Source organism: Stegastes partitus, unplaced genomic scaffold, assembly GCF_000690725.1.
Source record: "Stegastes partitus isolate 25-593 unplaced genomic scaffold, Stegastes_partitus-1.0.2 Scaffold754, whole genome shotgun sequence".
Taxonomy (NCBI): Eukaryota; Metazoa; Chordata; class Actinopteri; family Pomacentridae; genus Stegastes; species Stegastes partitus.
The window spans coordinates 107,959-124,051 of NW_007578485.1; the positions used below are offsets into that span (position 1 = coordinate 107,959).

A 16,093-nucleotide genomic window follows, 5' to 3' on the forward strand; every position below is an offset into this window, starting at 1 on the left:
AAGCAACTGAATCCAGGTTCTTAAATGTGAGACTTTTTCTTTTTAGATGACAGTAAATTGAGTGTTTAGAATTTTTGACCATTTTTAATGACATCAAAGATATTGTGGCTGCAGTTGAATTGAAGAGTCGAAAAATTACGTTTGTCTCCTTCATGCTTTGATTGAAAAACACAGGAATGTGTGAAGGACAACAGACAACTTAAGTGCTAAGAGAAACCCAAGTTTTTTACTGTTGACTGTAATTATTTGATGGCAGTTGTTGACTTGGTGCATCAGAGCCCTTCTTATGCCAGAAGGTTTTATTACAAATCCACTGAAACATATGCATTTAAAAAAAACAAAAACAATTCATGAATGTTGCATTTTTAGCTGCATTAATTTTTGACTACCTTCCTCTGTGATGTAGCAGATTCTGACTATCGCTTTAAATGTTGTGAGGAAGCTTTATCTCCTTTGTTTGGATGGACCAGTGCATCCTGTATGACAGCAATAAGGAAGCGCTGAAGAACATGTAACTAAGGAACTTCTGTGTCCCTCAATCCAGAACCTCCTAAAACACAGAAAACACTAACTGCAGCTGCTATATTTCCACCTCCTGTTTAACAGAACACATGTTGACTCCCTGACAATAAAAAAAACAGGCACTTGCTTATGTGTGCCACAACAAATTTAAACAAAACACCAAACAGCAACTTGCATATACAACTTTATTTTCTATTACAAATCCATTTCATCTCAAACATAAAATCTATTTTGCATTAAGTGTTGTTTGTCGTAAGACGCTTTGTGTCATCTTCCATTGACATAAGTGAGTTGACGGGACACTTATAGAGTTAATTTTATTATAAATACATTCTGACAACCTCCAAACAGTGCATTAATGAAAACAAAACGGTCAAGTTTGAACAGTTGTGGAAGCGTTTAGAACATCAGGCACTTCTCCCATAACTTCACCATCAAGTCACAGCAGGTGTGTTTAAACGGCGTGCACAGCCTGAACAGGTGAGAGTGGAGACGAGGGGTTTAAGAGCCGCACATGAGGCACTCGTCTCTGTTCTCCAGAGAACACACCATGGCTGCCGTGTTCCGCTCTTTGACCTCCTGCTCTGAATCCTTGACCGGCTGCCCCTCCTTCAGCTTCTCCTTGTTCAGGGTGAACTGGATGGGGTTGGCAGCGGGCTTCGTCCTCAGGTAGTACATCCCCGTCTTCAGACCCTGCAGCCAGAGGAAGAAGAGCAGAGTTTAACATGTTTTCGCCTTCATAGCAACGACTTTTAACTCTTCGTCTCTGACATCATGTCACGTACCTGCTTCCAACCGTAGAAGTGCATGCTGGTTAGTTTGCCGTAGTTTGGCTCTGCGATGTGGATGTTCAGGGACTGGCTCTGGTCGATGTAGGCGCCGCGGTCGGCCGCCATCTTCAGTATGGTCTTCTGGGAGATTTCCCACACGGTTTTGTAGAGCTGCTTCAGGTCATCTGGGATCTCGGCAATTTCCTGTCAAAATAAAACACATCAAAATGTCTTTATTCGCTCGACTGAAGCGCTTCGAGTCAGAACAGCAACAATACTGGAGCTAAAAATTTAAGCAACTGTCATTTGCTTCTTTGCATCGTGTCTTACAAAAGCAAGCTGAAAAATTAGGCTTGGAATATTGGGACAAAATGAGAAATTTCTCTCTCATTTTTATTCTCTTTCTAATGATTAGTCATAGGTCGAGCAGATTTTTTAGAAGTCTAAGATTTTTTTAAAATATTCAAATCCAACCACAGACAAAACAATGCATCATGGGAACCGTACAAAGTTGAACTCCAGCGATATTGATCATTACCTGGATGGATCCATTGTGAGCGATGAGCTGGTTCTTCATCTCCTCGTTCCACAGCCCCCTCTCTGTCAGGTCTTTGAGCAGGTGGGGGTTGACGATCTGAAACTCGCCGGACAGAACCCTGCGGGTGTAGATGTTGCTGGTGTAGGCCTCGATGGACTCGTTGTTACCCAGGATCTGGGCGGTGGAGGCTGTGGGCATCGGGGCCAGCAGCAGGCTGTTCCTCACGCCGTTTTTGGCGATCTTCTCCTTCAGCAGCTTCCAGTCCCACAGGTCGGTCGGCGTCTTCTCCCACATGTCGTACTGCAGGATGCCCTTGCTGACTGGGGAGCCCTCGTACGTCTCGTAGGGGCCGAACTCGGCTGCCAGCTCGCAGCTCGCCTCCAGAGCAGCGTAGTAGATGGTCTCGAAGATGTGGATGTTGAGCAGCTGAGCCTCGGGGCTTTCAAACGGGTGACGCATGAGGATGAAGGCGTCTGCTAAACCTTGCACTCCGATTCCGATCGGCCTGTGGCGCTTGTTGGAATTCTCAGCTTCAGGCACTGGGTAGTAGTTGATGTCGATAATCTTGTTCAGGTTTTTGACGATTACTTTGGTGACATACGCCAGTTTTTTAAAGTCAAAAGTCCGCTCCGGGGTGACGTACATGTTGAGGGCGATGGAGGCCAGATTACAGACCGCTACCTCGTCATGGCTGGTGTATTCGACGATTTCTGTGCAGAGGTTGCTGCACTTGATGGTGCCCAGATTCTGCTGGTTGCTCTTCCTGTTGCAGGCGTCTTTGTACAGCATGTACGGCGTACCCGTCTCCGTCTGCGACTCGATGATGGCGTACCACAGCTGCTGAGCCTTCACCACACGCTTGGCCCTCCCTTCCTTCTCATACCTGGTGTAGAGCTCCTCAAACTCCTCCCCCCAGCACTCGTCCAGTCCAGGACAGGCGTTGGGACACATCAGAGACCAGTCCTGGTTGCTCTCCACCCTCTTCATGAACAGATCGGGGATCCAAAGGGCGTAGAAAAGGTCTCTGGCCCTCTGCTCCTCCTTTCCTGTGTTCTTCTTCAGCTCGAGGAAGTCGAACACGTCAAAGTGCCACGGCTCCAAGTACATGGCGAAGGCTCCGGGTCTCTTGTTGCCACCCTGGTCGACGTAACGCGCCGTGTTGTTGTAAACTCTCAGCATGGGGACGAGCCCGTTGGAGTTGCCATTGGTACCAGAGATGTAGCTTCCTGTGGATCTGATGCAGCTGACCGCCACACCGATGCCTCCAGCCGACTTGGAGATGAGGGCACACTGCTTCAGAGTGTCATAGATGCCTTCGATGCTGTCGTCTTTCATGGCGAGCAGGAAGCAGCTGGACAGCTGTGGCCTGTTGGTTCCAGCGTTGAAGAGAGTCGGGGAGGCGTGGGTGAACCACTTCTCCGACAGCAGGTTGTAGGTCTCGATGGCTGCATCGATGTCCGTTTTGTGGATTCCTACGGACACCCTCATGAGCATGTGCTGCGGACGCTCGGCCACTTTGCCGTTGATCTTCAACAGATAGGAGCGCTCCAGAGTCTTGAAGCCGAAGAAGTTGTAGGAGAAATCTCTGTCGAAGATTATGGCCGAGTTGAGGCGGTCTTTGTTCTCAAGAACAATGTCGAGCGTCTCCTTTGAGATCATGGGGGAGTGGCGTTTGTTCAAGGGGTTGACGTAGTTGTACAGGTCCTCCATGACGTCGCTGAACACTTTCTTGGTCTCCTTGTGCAGGTTAGAGACAGCGATCCGAGCAGCGAGGATGGCGTAGTCGGGGTGTTTAGTTGTGAGAGTGGCAGCGATCTCTGCAGCCAACGTGTCGAGCTCCACAGTGGTGACTCCGCTGTACAAACCCTGGATCACCTTCATGGTAATCTGGGCCGGGTCCACAAAGTCAGAGTTCAGCCCGTAGCAAAGCTTCTGGATGCGAGAGGTGATTTTGTCGAACATGACGCGTTCCTGGCGTCCATCTGAAAAACAAAAATATGTACACATGTTCAATCATTTAAAGTTGTGAGCAACATGACACTAATTAACAAACACGTGAAAATATTTATCGGCATTCGTTAAAAGATCCAATGAGATCAAGAAACTATATTCATTTCATATAAATGGAACTCGTAATAAACAGTACTATTTTTTTGTTTTCTCTGTGCACTTTGTTCTGAGAGTAACATTCATGCATCAGTTGGCATTAGGCATCCAGATTCCTTTTCAGCCACACTAATGGGACCTTTGGACCAAAGAGTACATCGTCTTCTGTTCTGCTACATTTGACATCCTTTCATTGTTCGAACACAGTGAATGGAAGGGCACAAACTATTTCACACTTATTATTCTGGTCTGAACTATATTACTTTTTTCACCATCTGACATATTATAGAGCAAGCAATTAGTGAGTTAATCAAGAAAATGATCAACAGTGAAAATAAAAATTTGCAGCAGCACTATTGTAATCTTGATATCATGTCTGTTCTGTCAGAAAAAATGAACTGAATCTTATCAGAATTGCAAAAATGGTGCCTCACACAATTCCATTGCAATCAAAGCACTGTGATGCTACAGTGATGCTACGGCCTACAAATGCTGCGGTCCAGCCATAACAGAGCACACCTCTCTGGTACAGACAGCAGCAAAAAATGACCATGGTTTTAATGTTTGGTTTCAGCCCTGAACTTAACTACTTGACGATGATGTTCAAAGATCCAACATAGTTGTAAAATCAGGGTTTTGTCTTCCTGACAATGAAAACTCCACAGTCCGTGCATCCATCTGGCCTCCACACTAAGGTCTGGTTTTTTTTTTTTTTGTTTAAAACTCTGGTCCCTATCAGTTTATTTCTTGCTACAGGTAAATGGCCAACCAGAACCTCACTGAGGTCCAGACAATCATGCAGGTGGACCAATAAATCTTAGCTTTTGGCGCCATGTCTAACAAAGGCTCACATCCGAGTCCATAAACACCTAAATTTGAAAATACATACTCTCCAACTACATTTTAACGCTGAGTTAAGCTTGCTGGACAGCTGGTCATATAGCGAAACCTTCTGAAATGAGCACCCAACTCTACTTAGTTGAGTGAAACACTGGCAGTGTGGCTTGAACCTGCTGGTTAACTAGCTAAAGGTTAACTCACAACTAGCATAACTGCTAGCTAACGTTAGCCAACAGGCTCACTCAGACCGTTTTAGCTACTCAAACATGGCGTGTAAGTTTCGGTTGTGTGATATAACTTCTGATCAGTCAGGCTGAAGCAGCAGAAGAGTCGCTGTCACTTCACAAAAACCGGGAAAGCTACTTTACTGGCACTGAGGCTAACTGAGGCCTGTAGCTCCATAGCAACGGAAACGCACGGCTCACCTCGCTTTATCACATGCATGCTGGCAGACTGTGGTGTTACTCTTCTTCAGAGAAAACAGCAGCTCTCCAGCTACAGCTTCAACCTCTCCGCGGTATCAGAAGATGTGGCTAAACACGAACTCCGGCCAGGCTCCAGGAGAAAAGCGCGAATGACTCCAAAAATCCCGCGAACGGTGTATTTGTACGGAAGGCGGAACCGTTGGGAGAGGAGATTGACACGAATCTCCAGCCAATCAGCAGCAAGAGAAGGCGGGCCTTAATCTCTAAAGACCAATCACCACCTTGTTCGAGTACCGGCTTCCCATTCTGATCTACATATCTGGCGGGAGAAAGAAGTAGGTCATGTAACACTTCAGTTTGTTTTTGTTCGTCATTACCCCTAACAGAAGGCACAAAAATACATCCACTTTATGCTTTTACACAGTATTTTATTATGAATTTCTTAGAGATACACTCTTATACACTCCTAGATACTGCAAACTGAAGCAAGCAAGGGAACAGAGAGGAAGCGAAGTTTATGTCATATTACACTCTACTTATATTGTTTCACTAATACATGATGTTTATTGATGAATACAAAGAATCTTTAATCCTTTACTTAATTTCTGCCCGATTTGGGACTTCATAAATTCACGCAGGACTGTGAAGCAGGTATCAGATCAGTTCTATGAAAACAGACTATGTATTTAATTATTTCCCACCTTTTTGTGTGCTCAATGTTAAATACATTTTTCTATGAAATAAGTTCCGAAAAAAGTTAATTAAGTGATACATTTTTAAAGAAATGTAAGAATTAAACAAATGGGTTTTAGTTTTTCAAAAGACAATTTTTCAAGTTACCTTTTTTTTTTTATTTCACTGTTTGTGTCATAGTCACGTGTATTTATTTTATTCAAAATTAAATACAGACATACAAACATTATACATGTTCCTTTGAAATAAATATATATGGCTATTAAATAAACTCTGAAACAAATAAATGTGTAATTGTGAAATAAATAAAAGTCCTTTCAAAAATATCCTTTAAAAAATAATTTTATGAATCAATTTATTTACATATTTATTACCTCATTTATTTCAAGATTTATACCATAGCCGCGCTTATTTATTTAATAGGATTATATATTTATTTAACAAGATAAGACAAGACCAGACTACACTGCACTAGACACAAGATAGAAGTAAATAGAAATCTATAACATAGAAAGTATAGTGAAGTATGCAAAGATAAAAATACATGTATATCTAAAATCTCAATATAATGTAAAATACAAAAATATCTATGTCAACATATGGAACACATACACATATTGGACAGGCAGTATTGATTATATGTTTTATTTAGTGAAGTAATAAAAATCTAAGTAATATGTATACAGTGTCCAATTTTTTTAAACAAACAAACCTGGATATCTGGAATGTCAATATAACATAAAATAGAAAATATCTACTTAAACATCTTTAGGTTTATTATTCTTTATTCATTATTCTTAAATTGCTTGTTCATTTTAAAGGAAATTCTCGTGCAAGATATTGCTTAGAGGGGAAAAATGATAAACAGCAGAGGAGCATAGTAAAAGGAAACTAGCTGAGCAAGGTACAAGAAGAGCAGTTGTGCACACTTATTTGTTTTTTGTATTTGTAGGTAATTTTTTTTAGAACTTTTAAAAAATTATTTTATTGTCTTCTGTTCTGTTTTTTTCAGCAGCTCCTCTCCCGGTCGGCAGGGGGCGGTAACGCACCACACAGCGGTTCTGCAGCCCCCATTAGAGCCTCAAAGAAGTAACGCCATTAGATCTCTATTGAGATGTCCCATGATGAGAAGACGAAACATTTATACATTTTAAATGGACTTCTGCATCTTGAGAGTTGTGACAACTTTGCTGCATGGCTATTTTGATGACATTTTCCTCATTCGTAGCTGCTGCTGGAGTTTGACAGCCCAGTGAAGAGTTGCTGGTTGCTAAACGACAGAAGCTACGGGGACTGAATGAAGCAGTTTCTGTCTAAATTGTGACTAAACCTGGATTAACTTGAGCGAAACCGCCCTTAAAAGTCAGCCATGTCTTCAAACCACCGGGCTGTCAGAGTCGCGCCGACGCACGGGAGCCGACTTTCAGAAGCTAACGATGGGTTACTGTGTTGAAAGGGGCTGTTGCAGATGTAACCGCCGAGCAGCTTCCCCCGGGCTTGCTTCTCTTCCTGTGTTTATTCCCTCCTACGGCTGGGACACGTAGCTGTTAAACCAAACCGACCGACCGACGGCAGACAGACGCCGTTTCTTCAGCCATGTCCAGGTCCAGTCGGCGGTACAAGCCTCTGCAGCAGAGCAACGGCGGCGGCTCTTTCCCTGGCTGTGACCGGGTGCGGATGCCGCGGGCCCGGGTCCTGCTGCTGTGTCTGCTCGGTGTCCTGGTGCTGGCGGTGGTGCTGGGAGTCTACCTGTCCAACGACACCGCAGGGAGACACGTGAGCCGCTTGCCAGCCGCAGACCTGACCAGAGACAGGGTAAGAGGCCAGACAGCAACATAAGCACACTTTAAAACTTCACTTACACACAGTGGGACAGATTTATATCCTCAGTGCACCTCAGATGTCAGAAATTACAGCCAGGGAGTGGTGCATTGTCATGTTAACCCTCACATTAAGCAGATACAGTGATGGAAAATGAATTATTTCAAGTACTATGCAATTATTAAAGGCTTTGTTTTCCCCCTATATTATGTTACTTACATCATGCACAATATAATTATTTATCGTGATAACTTAATTATGACAAATTATTGTGATCATTTATACAGTTGTCTGACAGCTGTAGTTATTCCTTACTTTCAATATTTAAGGTTCTACGTGCAAACTTTTTCATAATTTTATAAAAAATTAGACACATTGTTGTGCATTGAGGTACAAACGAGCTACAACAAAGCAAGTGTGATAATTCTATTACACAGAGTCACACTGAGCAACACAGTGAGTGTTTACTTGAAATGCATTCATTTAAATAAGAGTATTTATAGAGTTTGATAATTGATTAATCAATTTGAATATATCTCTAAGGAGGAAAAAAATCCTCTGATTCCAGTTTTGTGGTTTCTTTGCTCCTAAATAGCAGTGACGGGAATATATTTGGGTTGTGCACAAAACAAGACATTTGAGAATGTCGTGTTTGGCTTTGGGAAACACTGATAGGCACTTTTCTCCTTTTTTGACATCTTATAGATCAAACCGCTCATCGATTAATCAAGAAATTAATCAACAGATCTATTGACAATGGAAATAACTGTTGAGTGCAGTTGTGGTCTTCAACGATTTCTTGCATCTGTTCTTTAACCTAAAAATGAACTTCTCAGTGATGAAAGTACCATTTGTTTGTAACACTGTCAAGAATTCACAGAGTTTGACTTTGTGGAAAATACCATTTCTGATTTATTGCTGACAGCTGTGCAGCTCTTACTGTGAACTAAACTTTGAGAAATCCCCATACTAAAGTAAATCAAACAGTATCCCCTTTCACCCAGAACCAAATCTAACATAAGTATTGTGATGACATAGTCATCAAGTGAATTTTCAAGCAAAAATGGCCAACCTGAACACATGCTGCCTTTCTCTGTTTTGTACAATTATAAGCTGAATCTATTTTGGTAGGGTGAATACATTGACTTAAGAAAATTGTGAAGGATATTTGTCATTATTTCAGGACATGTTAGACACCAAATCATTGATAAAGTAAAAGAACAACTATAAAAAGTAAGTATTGACTATAACTGTCAGTTGCAGGCCTGATCATGTTCCAAACAGATCATTGACAGCATTCCTTAGTCGCTGTAGCTGAGCAGGTGTTGCCACTGATCGTGTTTCCCACCACCTGTATCCATTCTTGTCGTTCTATACTCAAGTCAGTTTTGTTTGAGTTGTCCAAGATCAGACGAAATCTGTACAACATGTGAGTATTCCTGTCAGGAAAACAGAGAGCAGTGCCCATCGCAGCGTCCAAGAGTTCCAAGTTGAAATATTTGATGTGTTTTACCTGATCAACAGTCCAAGACCCAAAGATATTCACCTTACTATCATACAGTCGTGGCCGAAAGTTTTGAGAATGACAAAAATATTAAATTTTCACAAAGTCTGCTGCTTCAGCTTTTATAATGACAATTTCCATATACTCCAGAATGTTATGGGGAGTGATCAGATCAACTGTAATTAATTGCAAAGTCCCTCTTTACCTTGAAAATGAACTGAATCCCCCCAAAAATAAAAACCTTTCCACTGCATTTCAGCCCCGCCACAAAAGGACCAGCTAACATCATTTCAGTGATTCTCCCATTAACACAGGTGTGGGTGTTGATGAGGACAAGGCTGGAGATCAATCTGTCATGACTGAGTTAGAATAACAGACTGGATGCTTTAAAAGGAGGATGGTGCTCCTCTTCTGTTAGCTGTGGTCACCTGCAAGGAAACACGTGCAGTCATCATTACGTTGCACAAAAAGGGCTTTACAGGGAAGTTTACAGCAGCTAGTAAGATTGCACCTCAATCAACCATCTAACGGATCATCAAGAACTTCAAGGAGAGAGGTGTTGCAAAAGAGGCTCCAGGGCACCCAAGAAAGTCCAGCAGGTGCCAGGACTGTCTCCTAAAGTTGATTCAGCTGCTGGATCGGCCCACCACCAGTGCAGAGCTTGCTCAGGAATGGCAGCAGGCAGGTGTGAGTGCATCTGCACGCCCAGTGAGGCGAAGACTTGTGGAGGAAGGCCTGGTGTCAAGAAGGGCTGCAAAGAAGCCACTTCTCTCCAGAAAACAAACATCAGGGACAGACTGATATTCTGCAAAAGGTACAGGGATTGGACTGCTGAGGGCTGGAGCAAAGTCATTTTCTCTGATGAATCCTCTTTCCGATTGTTTGGGGCATCTGGAAAAAAGCTTGTTGGGAGAAGACAAGGTGAGCGCTCCCATCAGTCCTGTGTCATGTCAACAGTAAAGCATCCTCATGTGTGGGGTTGCTTCTCAGTCCAGGGAGTGGGCTCACTTACAATTCTGCCTGAAAACACAGCCATGAATAAAGACTGACACCAGAACATCCTCCAAGAGCAACTTCTCCCAACCATCCAAGAGCAATTTGGTGATGAACAATGCCTTTTCCAGCATGATGGAGCACCTTGCCATAAAGCAAAAGTAATAGCTAAATGGCTAGGGGAACAAAACACAAAGATTTTGGGTCAATGTCCTGGAAACTCCCCAGATCTTATTCCCATTGACAACTTGTGGTCAATCCTCAAGACCATAAATTCTGACAAACTCCAAGCATTGATGCCATCAGTCACGATTTGGTCCAGAAGTTGATTGACAGCATGCCAGGGAGAATTGCAGAGGTCTTGGAAAAGAAGGGTCAACACTGCAAATATTGACTTGTTGCATGAATTGTCAATAAAAGCTTTTGCTACTTAAGAAATGCTTGTAATTATATTTCAGTATAGCATAGAAACATCTGACAAAAACACCCACAAACCGTGAAGCAGCAGACCCTGTGAAAATTTAATATTTGTGTCATTCTATTATTGAATTTCCCTTCTGGGATGAATAAAGTATTTTTCATTTCATTTCATTTCATTCTCAAAACTTTTGGCCACGACTGTATATCGTAACACAAATCATCAAATCTTCAGGTTATTGATGTGGATGAACCAGGAACATTTGGGGTTTTTGCTATAATAGTTAATTAGGTAGCTCCCAACATAGTTGCAGTACTTGTTTCAGTTTTACATTTGTCACCTTAGACAAGGAAAATATCCACTAAATAAAACCATTACAGAGAAAAATGGAGGAACTTCCACAACAGACAGATGTAACAATTACAAAACAGAGAAACTGAATGTTAGTATCAGGTAGATGAGGACAAAATTAATTTGAAGAAACAGAGATGACCTTTCAGATGTTACAAGGACTAGTAGGACCTGCAGCTGAAAACCTTCTCTGTATCTGAAACATCTCTGTGTTGTTGTTTGTTGTTTGTGTTCTTTTTTTTTCTTGCTGCTCTTCTTCCTCACCACCGATCCGTTCTTTCCTGCAGCTGTCCCACAAACCCAGTAAGTGCTCTCCAGCCCAAATCCACCGTCTGGCCTCTCAGGTGGATGGTACTCGGCTGTGGGAGACTCACCTGCGGCCCATCCTAATAGAGAGGCTCCCGGGGACACAAGGCAGCCTGGCTGTACAGCAGGTGTGTGTGCATATTTATAGAAATGTTCCTCCTTTCCACACTTTCTCCCTTAATTTTTTAACTCTCTTCCCTGCTTCAGCACATCACCTCCACCCTGTCCTCGCTGTCTGCCGGCTGGTCCATAGACCTGGACTCCTTCCAGTCTCCAACCCCTCGTGGTCAGGTCACCTTCACCAATGTCGTAGCCACTGTGGACCCCTCTGCCCCTCGGAGGCTGCTCCTGGCCTGCCACTATGATTCCAAGGTCCTGCCTCCAGACCCCCGGGCTCCAGAGAAGGTGTTTCTGGGGGCCAGTGACTCAGCAGTGCCCTGCGCTATGATCTTGGAGCTCGCCACCTCTATGGATGCCCAGCTTAGGACGTTTAAACAGCAGGTATGTGTCGTCTTTTGGTTAGAGATGTATCAGCGTCCTGGCAGTTTGTAGAGGCTGAACTTCAAGATGCAGACAGATTTGGGTTCTATATTTGTTACTTTACCGTGTGTCTTCCTATGATTAAGAGCTGAGGTGCGAGATGCTAACCAGAGTCTCCTTTTCTTTTCATATACTCCGGTTTCATTGCTCTGCCTCTGAGGCTGCAGCATAGGATAGAAAATGCTGACTCTAGCCCCCTCTTCCAAGTGCAGCAGTCATCTGTACAGCACTATCTCTCCAGAGGCTGTGATTTATGTAGTTACTATAGGATTACACACATACTTGCATACACACTGCGACAACACTGCAGGAAGAGAACCCGGCTGCACTTGCTGCTGTTTCTTAAGTAGATTTTAATTTCATTACTTCTACTTTCTTCCCATTTCCTCTTAGAGACTCCCGGTGTCTCTTCAGCTCGTGTTTTTCGACGGCGAGGAGTCGTTTGAAGAGTGGACCGCTACAGACTCGCTGTACGGCTCTCGACACCTGGCCGAGCGCATGGCGAACACGCCTCACCCTGCAGCCTCCTCTCACGCCACCATGCTCCAGGCTGTGGTGAGGAAACTGCAGACACAAACACGCATCCTCCGAGGTCATCCTCACATTCCGATCCAGACACACTCTGAATTATAAATGAAAAGGCTGAATTTAGCAGACTGCAATAACAACTTAACAATAGCAGGTCTCATCATATTATTATGGACTGACCCTCCAACTGTATAAAGGTCTGGATTCAAATGTTAATGAAATTTACCAACACAAATCTAGTGACTGTTTCTAACTCTTATATGCAGCGTTTTAATTTCAACCTTCTGATCTTTAAATTCTCTCTGCAGGACCTCTTTGTGCTGCTCGACCTGCTCGGTGGTCCAGATCCACTGATTGCGAATCACTTTGATAATACAGCACGCTGGTTTGACCGGCTGATTGCTGCAGGTAAGCGCCAGCTGTAACTCTTGCATGAATATTTAAATCTCTCCCTGTTGTATCTCCTAACTCTGCCCTCACCTCTCACTCTCAGAGAAGAGGCTCCATCGACAGGGTCTGCTGACGTCGCACCCCTCAGAGCAGACCTACTTTAGGAAGGATGTGTACTTCGGCCCAGTGCAGGACGACCACATCCCCTTCCTTCACAAAGGTAAGTGACAAAAAAAAAAAAAAGAGATTTTGTGTTTCCAGATTTTTGCCCGAATCTCCATCCATCCATTATCTACACACCACTTAATCCTCACTAGGGTCGCGGGCCGGCTGGAGCCTATCCCAGCTGATTTAGGGTGAAGGCAGAGGACAGGGCTACACTTAGAGACAGACAACCAAGCACACTCACATTCACACCTACGGACAATTTAGAATCACCAATTAACCTCAACATGTTTTTGGACTTATGGGAAGAAGCCGGAGAACCCGGAGAGAACCCACGCTGCACTGGGAGAACATGCAAACTCCACGCAGAAAAACCCAGGTGTGCTCACCGGGACGCGAACCGGCGACCTTCTAGCTGCGAGGCACCAGTGCTACCAACTGCGCCACCTTGCAGCCCTTTGCCCAAATCTGTTCTCTAAAATAAAAAATCCTGGACTTCATAGAGGCACAGTATTTTTCAGACAGAATCTTTATTACTGGTTTGGCTTAATGTTATCGAAAGCAACGAGTGTGGCGTACGACTAAATGCACAATCCTACACAGAGCTGCTTCCACACCAGAATATCACATCTCTGTCTCACGTACTTTATACACTTGTGTTCAGACGAAGTGCATCACCCCCATTTTGGAACATTTTCAAAAGCACTTGTACAATATTAGTTAGCTTTGTCATAAATATTTATAAATCTATTTTGTTTATGTTTCTATTTTTGATGCTGTTGCATCACTGTAACATACCATTGTGGGGGAAAAAACAGGGGTTAGAAATGTGAAATACCTAGAAAATGCTCTTTCCTTGAAGACCAGGGTAACTACACCAAATTTGGACATCTACAACCAAATCAGTTTTATAGCAGTTGCCGCAATATCTTTGATTTGCATCTTTACATAGCATGACAAAATCAAGCTTGTCTGAACATTCCTGAGCCATGCAATGATGTTATCAGATCAGTGAGCTATCTTTTCTGCATAAGGACATCATGCTCATATGATCATATGATATTATAGTTCCAAGAGTACAGTAAATACACAAAACAGCACAAAGACGCTTTTGTTCAACTCATTTTTGGTTCTTGTTTGTAAAGAGACTAAAAATATGGGCCGGGGGGTTTTATTTTTTCAGTATGCTAAGGGAAAAGATTCAAAGTTCGGGTAGCAGTGGCCCTCTTTGGGCAAGATGTTGCTGTGCTTCCATTTTAGCACTGAATTAAAACACTGAATGGAACTTGTCTGAGTTTGGTGTTAATTAGTCTGTATGCCTTGAGCTACTGTCTTCTGGCAATTATTTGGCATCATAAAAGCATACATAATCAGAATAGAACATGTTGACAGTTGGACTCAGATGTCTTATGGTCTGGAAAAACTTGAAATCTGAGTCTTGTAAAGTATTTTGAATGGAAAATGGGCAGGAACTCTGCTCCACTCTTGCTTCCTTTTTGCAGCTCAGTTTCAGCTCCAGACTGTGTTGCTGGCCTACAGAGCATTAATAGGAACCACTCTCTCCTGTCTTAAAGCCATGATTAAACCCTACACTCCAAACCACTCCATCTCTCAGAGGGCCTTGTGGTCTCGTTCTCTGTTGAGCCTCTCTTCTGTTATGGCGCTACACTTGTGAAATAAACTCCCCACTGAAGTCTGTAGAGTTGAATCTCTGCCAAGCTGCACCTTAAACCTTTAGGCACTTGTACGATAGCAGGGCCTCTTGTTGCTGTAGGCGGTTAATGTATTTAGTTCAAGTCTCCACAGTCAAAAAGAACATTCCAAATGAGTGTCATGTCATGTCATATGTTACATAGCAGAACTATAGTGTGTGATTGTGTTTACTTCTCTGTTAATGCACTTTCCTCATTAAATAAATTGTGTTGCTATTGATAGACCATCTCCATTAGGATGTATTTGTTATCACATGCTGTCAGTCACCAGCTTCATATTCCCCCTACAGGCGTCCCTGTGCTGCATGTCATCGCCACTCCCTTCCCACAGTTCTGGCATACACTGGACGACACAGAGGAGAACATGCACCGACCGACTGTAGAGAACCTGACTAAGATCATGGCTGTGTTTCTGGCAGAATACCTGGGCTTCTGAACAATACAGCACAAATAACTGTGCTGAAGGTCTTATGACAAATAACCAGGTACCCAAGAGAAGACTCTGGTGGAATGAACTAAACTGGACTGGAATACCAGGTGAACTTTACCAAAAACTCATCCCTGCTGGTCTGCCTTTGTTTTCATGTGATGGAGGAGTTGGATAGCCTGTTGAAATGACATATGAAGTGGACTCTCAGTTAAGATGTAGGTACGAGCTAATGTGGATTGTACCCAAGGAGCAGCTAGTAAATGTGTCTGTAACTTGAGCAGCACTCTAAATTAATATTTTTGCTTTGTTCCTGTGAAAAAGAAAAGCCTTATTAGCCTTATCAATAATTTACCCTGTTAATATGATGGCAATGCACTTTGTCTTAAAGACAGACTTATAATCAGCTGAGCTGCTGTAAACACTGGTCAGACAGTGATGATGGTGAATGACAGCTAGTTCATATCTGTGAATTATTTCTCCTCATACCTTCACATCAGTGGAGATCCTCTTGGCCTCAGCTCTTAGCAAGCGCTAGCTACATAAACTAACATCATAATGATGTTAAGTCAAAGCCAACAGATGTTCATTTCACACCACGTTAAACATGTAATGAAGTCTGTCATGAAGTTAAAATTATTTTATTTAGGTTCTCGTGACATTTGTGGGGGAAGTTATAAACACTGAAATATGCTGTTTCCTGATAAATCCTGTAGCTTCTGCACACATAACACTTGGGAACATTTTACCAGCATTGTCTTGTCTCATCTTCCCTTTAACAAGCTGAAAAACCTGATTGTTTTAAATGTTTTGGTGCCGTGTGTGAATAACAGTGTGGAGATCCACCGCAGGGCGTAACGGCACATCTGTGAATGGATATGTTGAATTTAATGCAGCCATATGATGCTTACTTTTAATGTCTGTCTTGTACGGTGTTCTGTGTATGTTTAAGTCATGGTATGGTGTCTGCTAAGTCATGTTTTGGTTATAAACATGAGAAAAGAGACTTTACATTAAAGGAGGAGTAAAATGATGCATCCACTA

The 16,093-nt window shown here is 43.0% G+C and overlaps 2 protein-coding genes across 2 annotated transcripts; one reads left to right on the forward strand and one right to left on the reverse strand.

Moving 5' to 3' along the window:
• Window positions 1-689: 689 nt before the first annotated feature.
• On the reverse strand, window positions 690-5,402 carry LOC103364515 (ribonucleoside-diphosphate reductase large subunit). The gene is made up of 4 exons (XM_008291658.1): window positions 5,202-5,402; window positions 1,831-3,812; window positions 1,308-1,496; window positions 690-1,215 (listed from the first exon to the last, which is right to left on the reverse strand). The coding sequence occupies exons 1-4, from the start codon at window positions 5,218-5,220 to the stop codon at window positions 1,024-1,026; spliced, it is 2,382 nt and encodes a 793-aa protein (XP_008289880.1). The 5' UTR covers window positions 5,221-5,402; the 3' UTR covers window positions 690-1,023.
• Window positions 5,403-7,042: 1,640 nt separating this feature from the next.
• On the forward strand, window positions 7,043-16,090 carry qpctla (glutaminyl-peptide cyclotransferase-like a). The gene is made up of 7 exons (XM_008291662.1): window positions 7,043-7,709; window positions 11,269-11,415; window positions 11,495-11,788; window positions 12,221-12,382; window positions 12,664-12,763; window positions 12,849-12,965; window positions 14,913-16,090. Exons 1-7 carry the CDS (start codon window positions 7,491-7,493, stop codon window positions 15,056-15,058), a joined length of 1,185 nt encoding a protein of 394 aa, XP_008289884.1. The 5' UTR covers window positions 7,043-7,490; the 3' UTR covers window positions 15,059-16,090.
• Window positions 16,091-16,093: the final 3 nt, after the last annotated feature.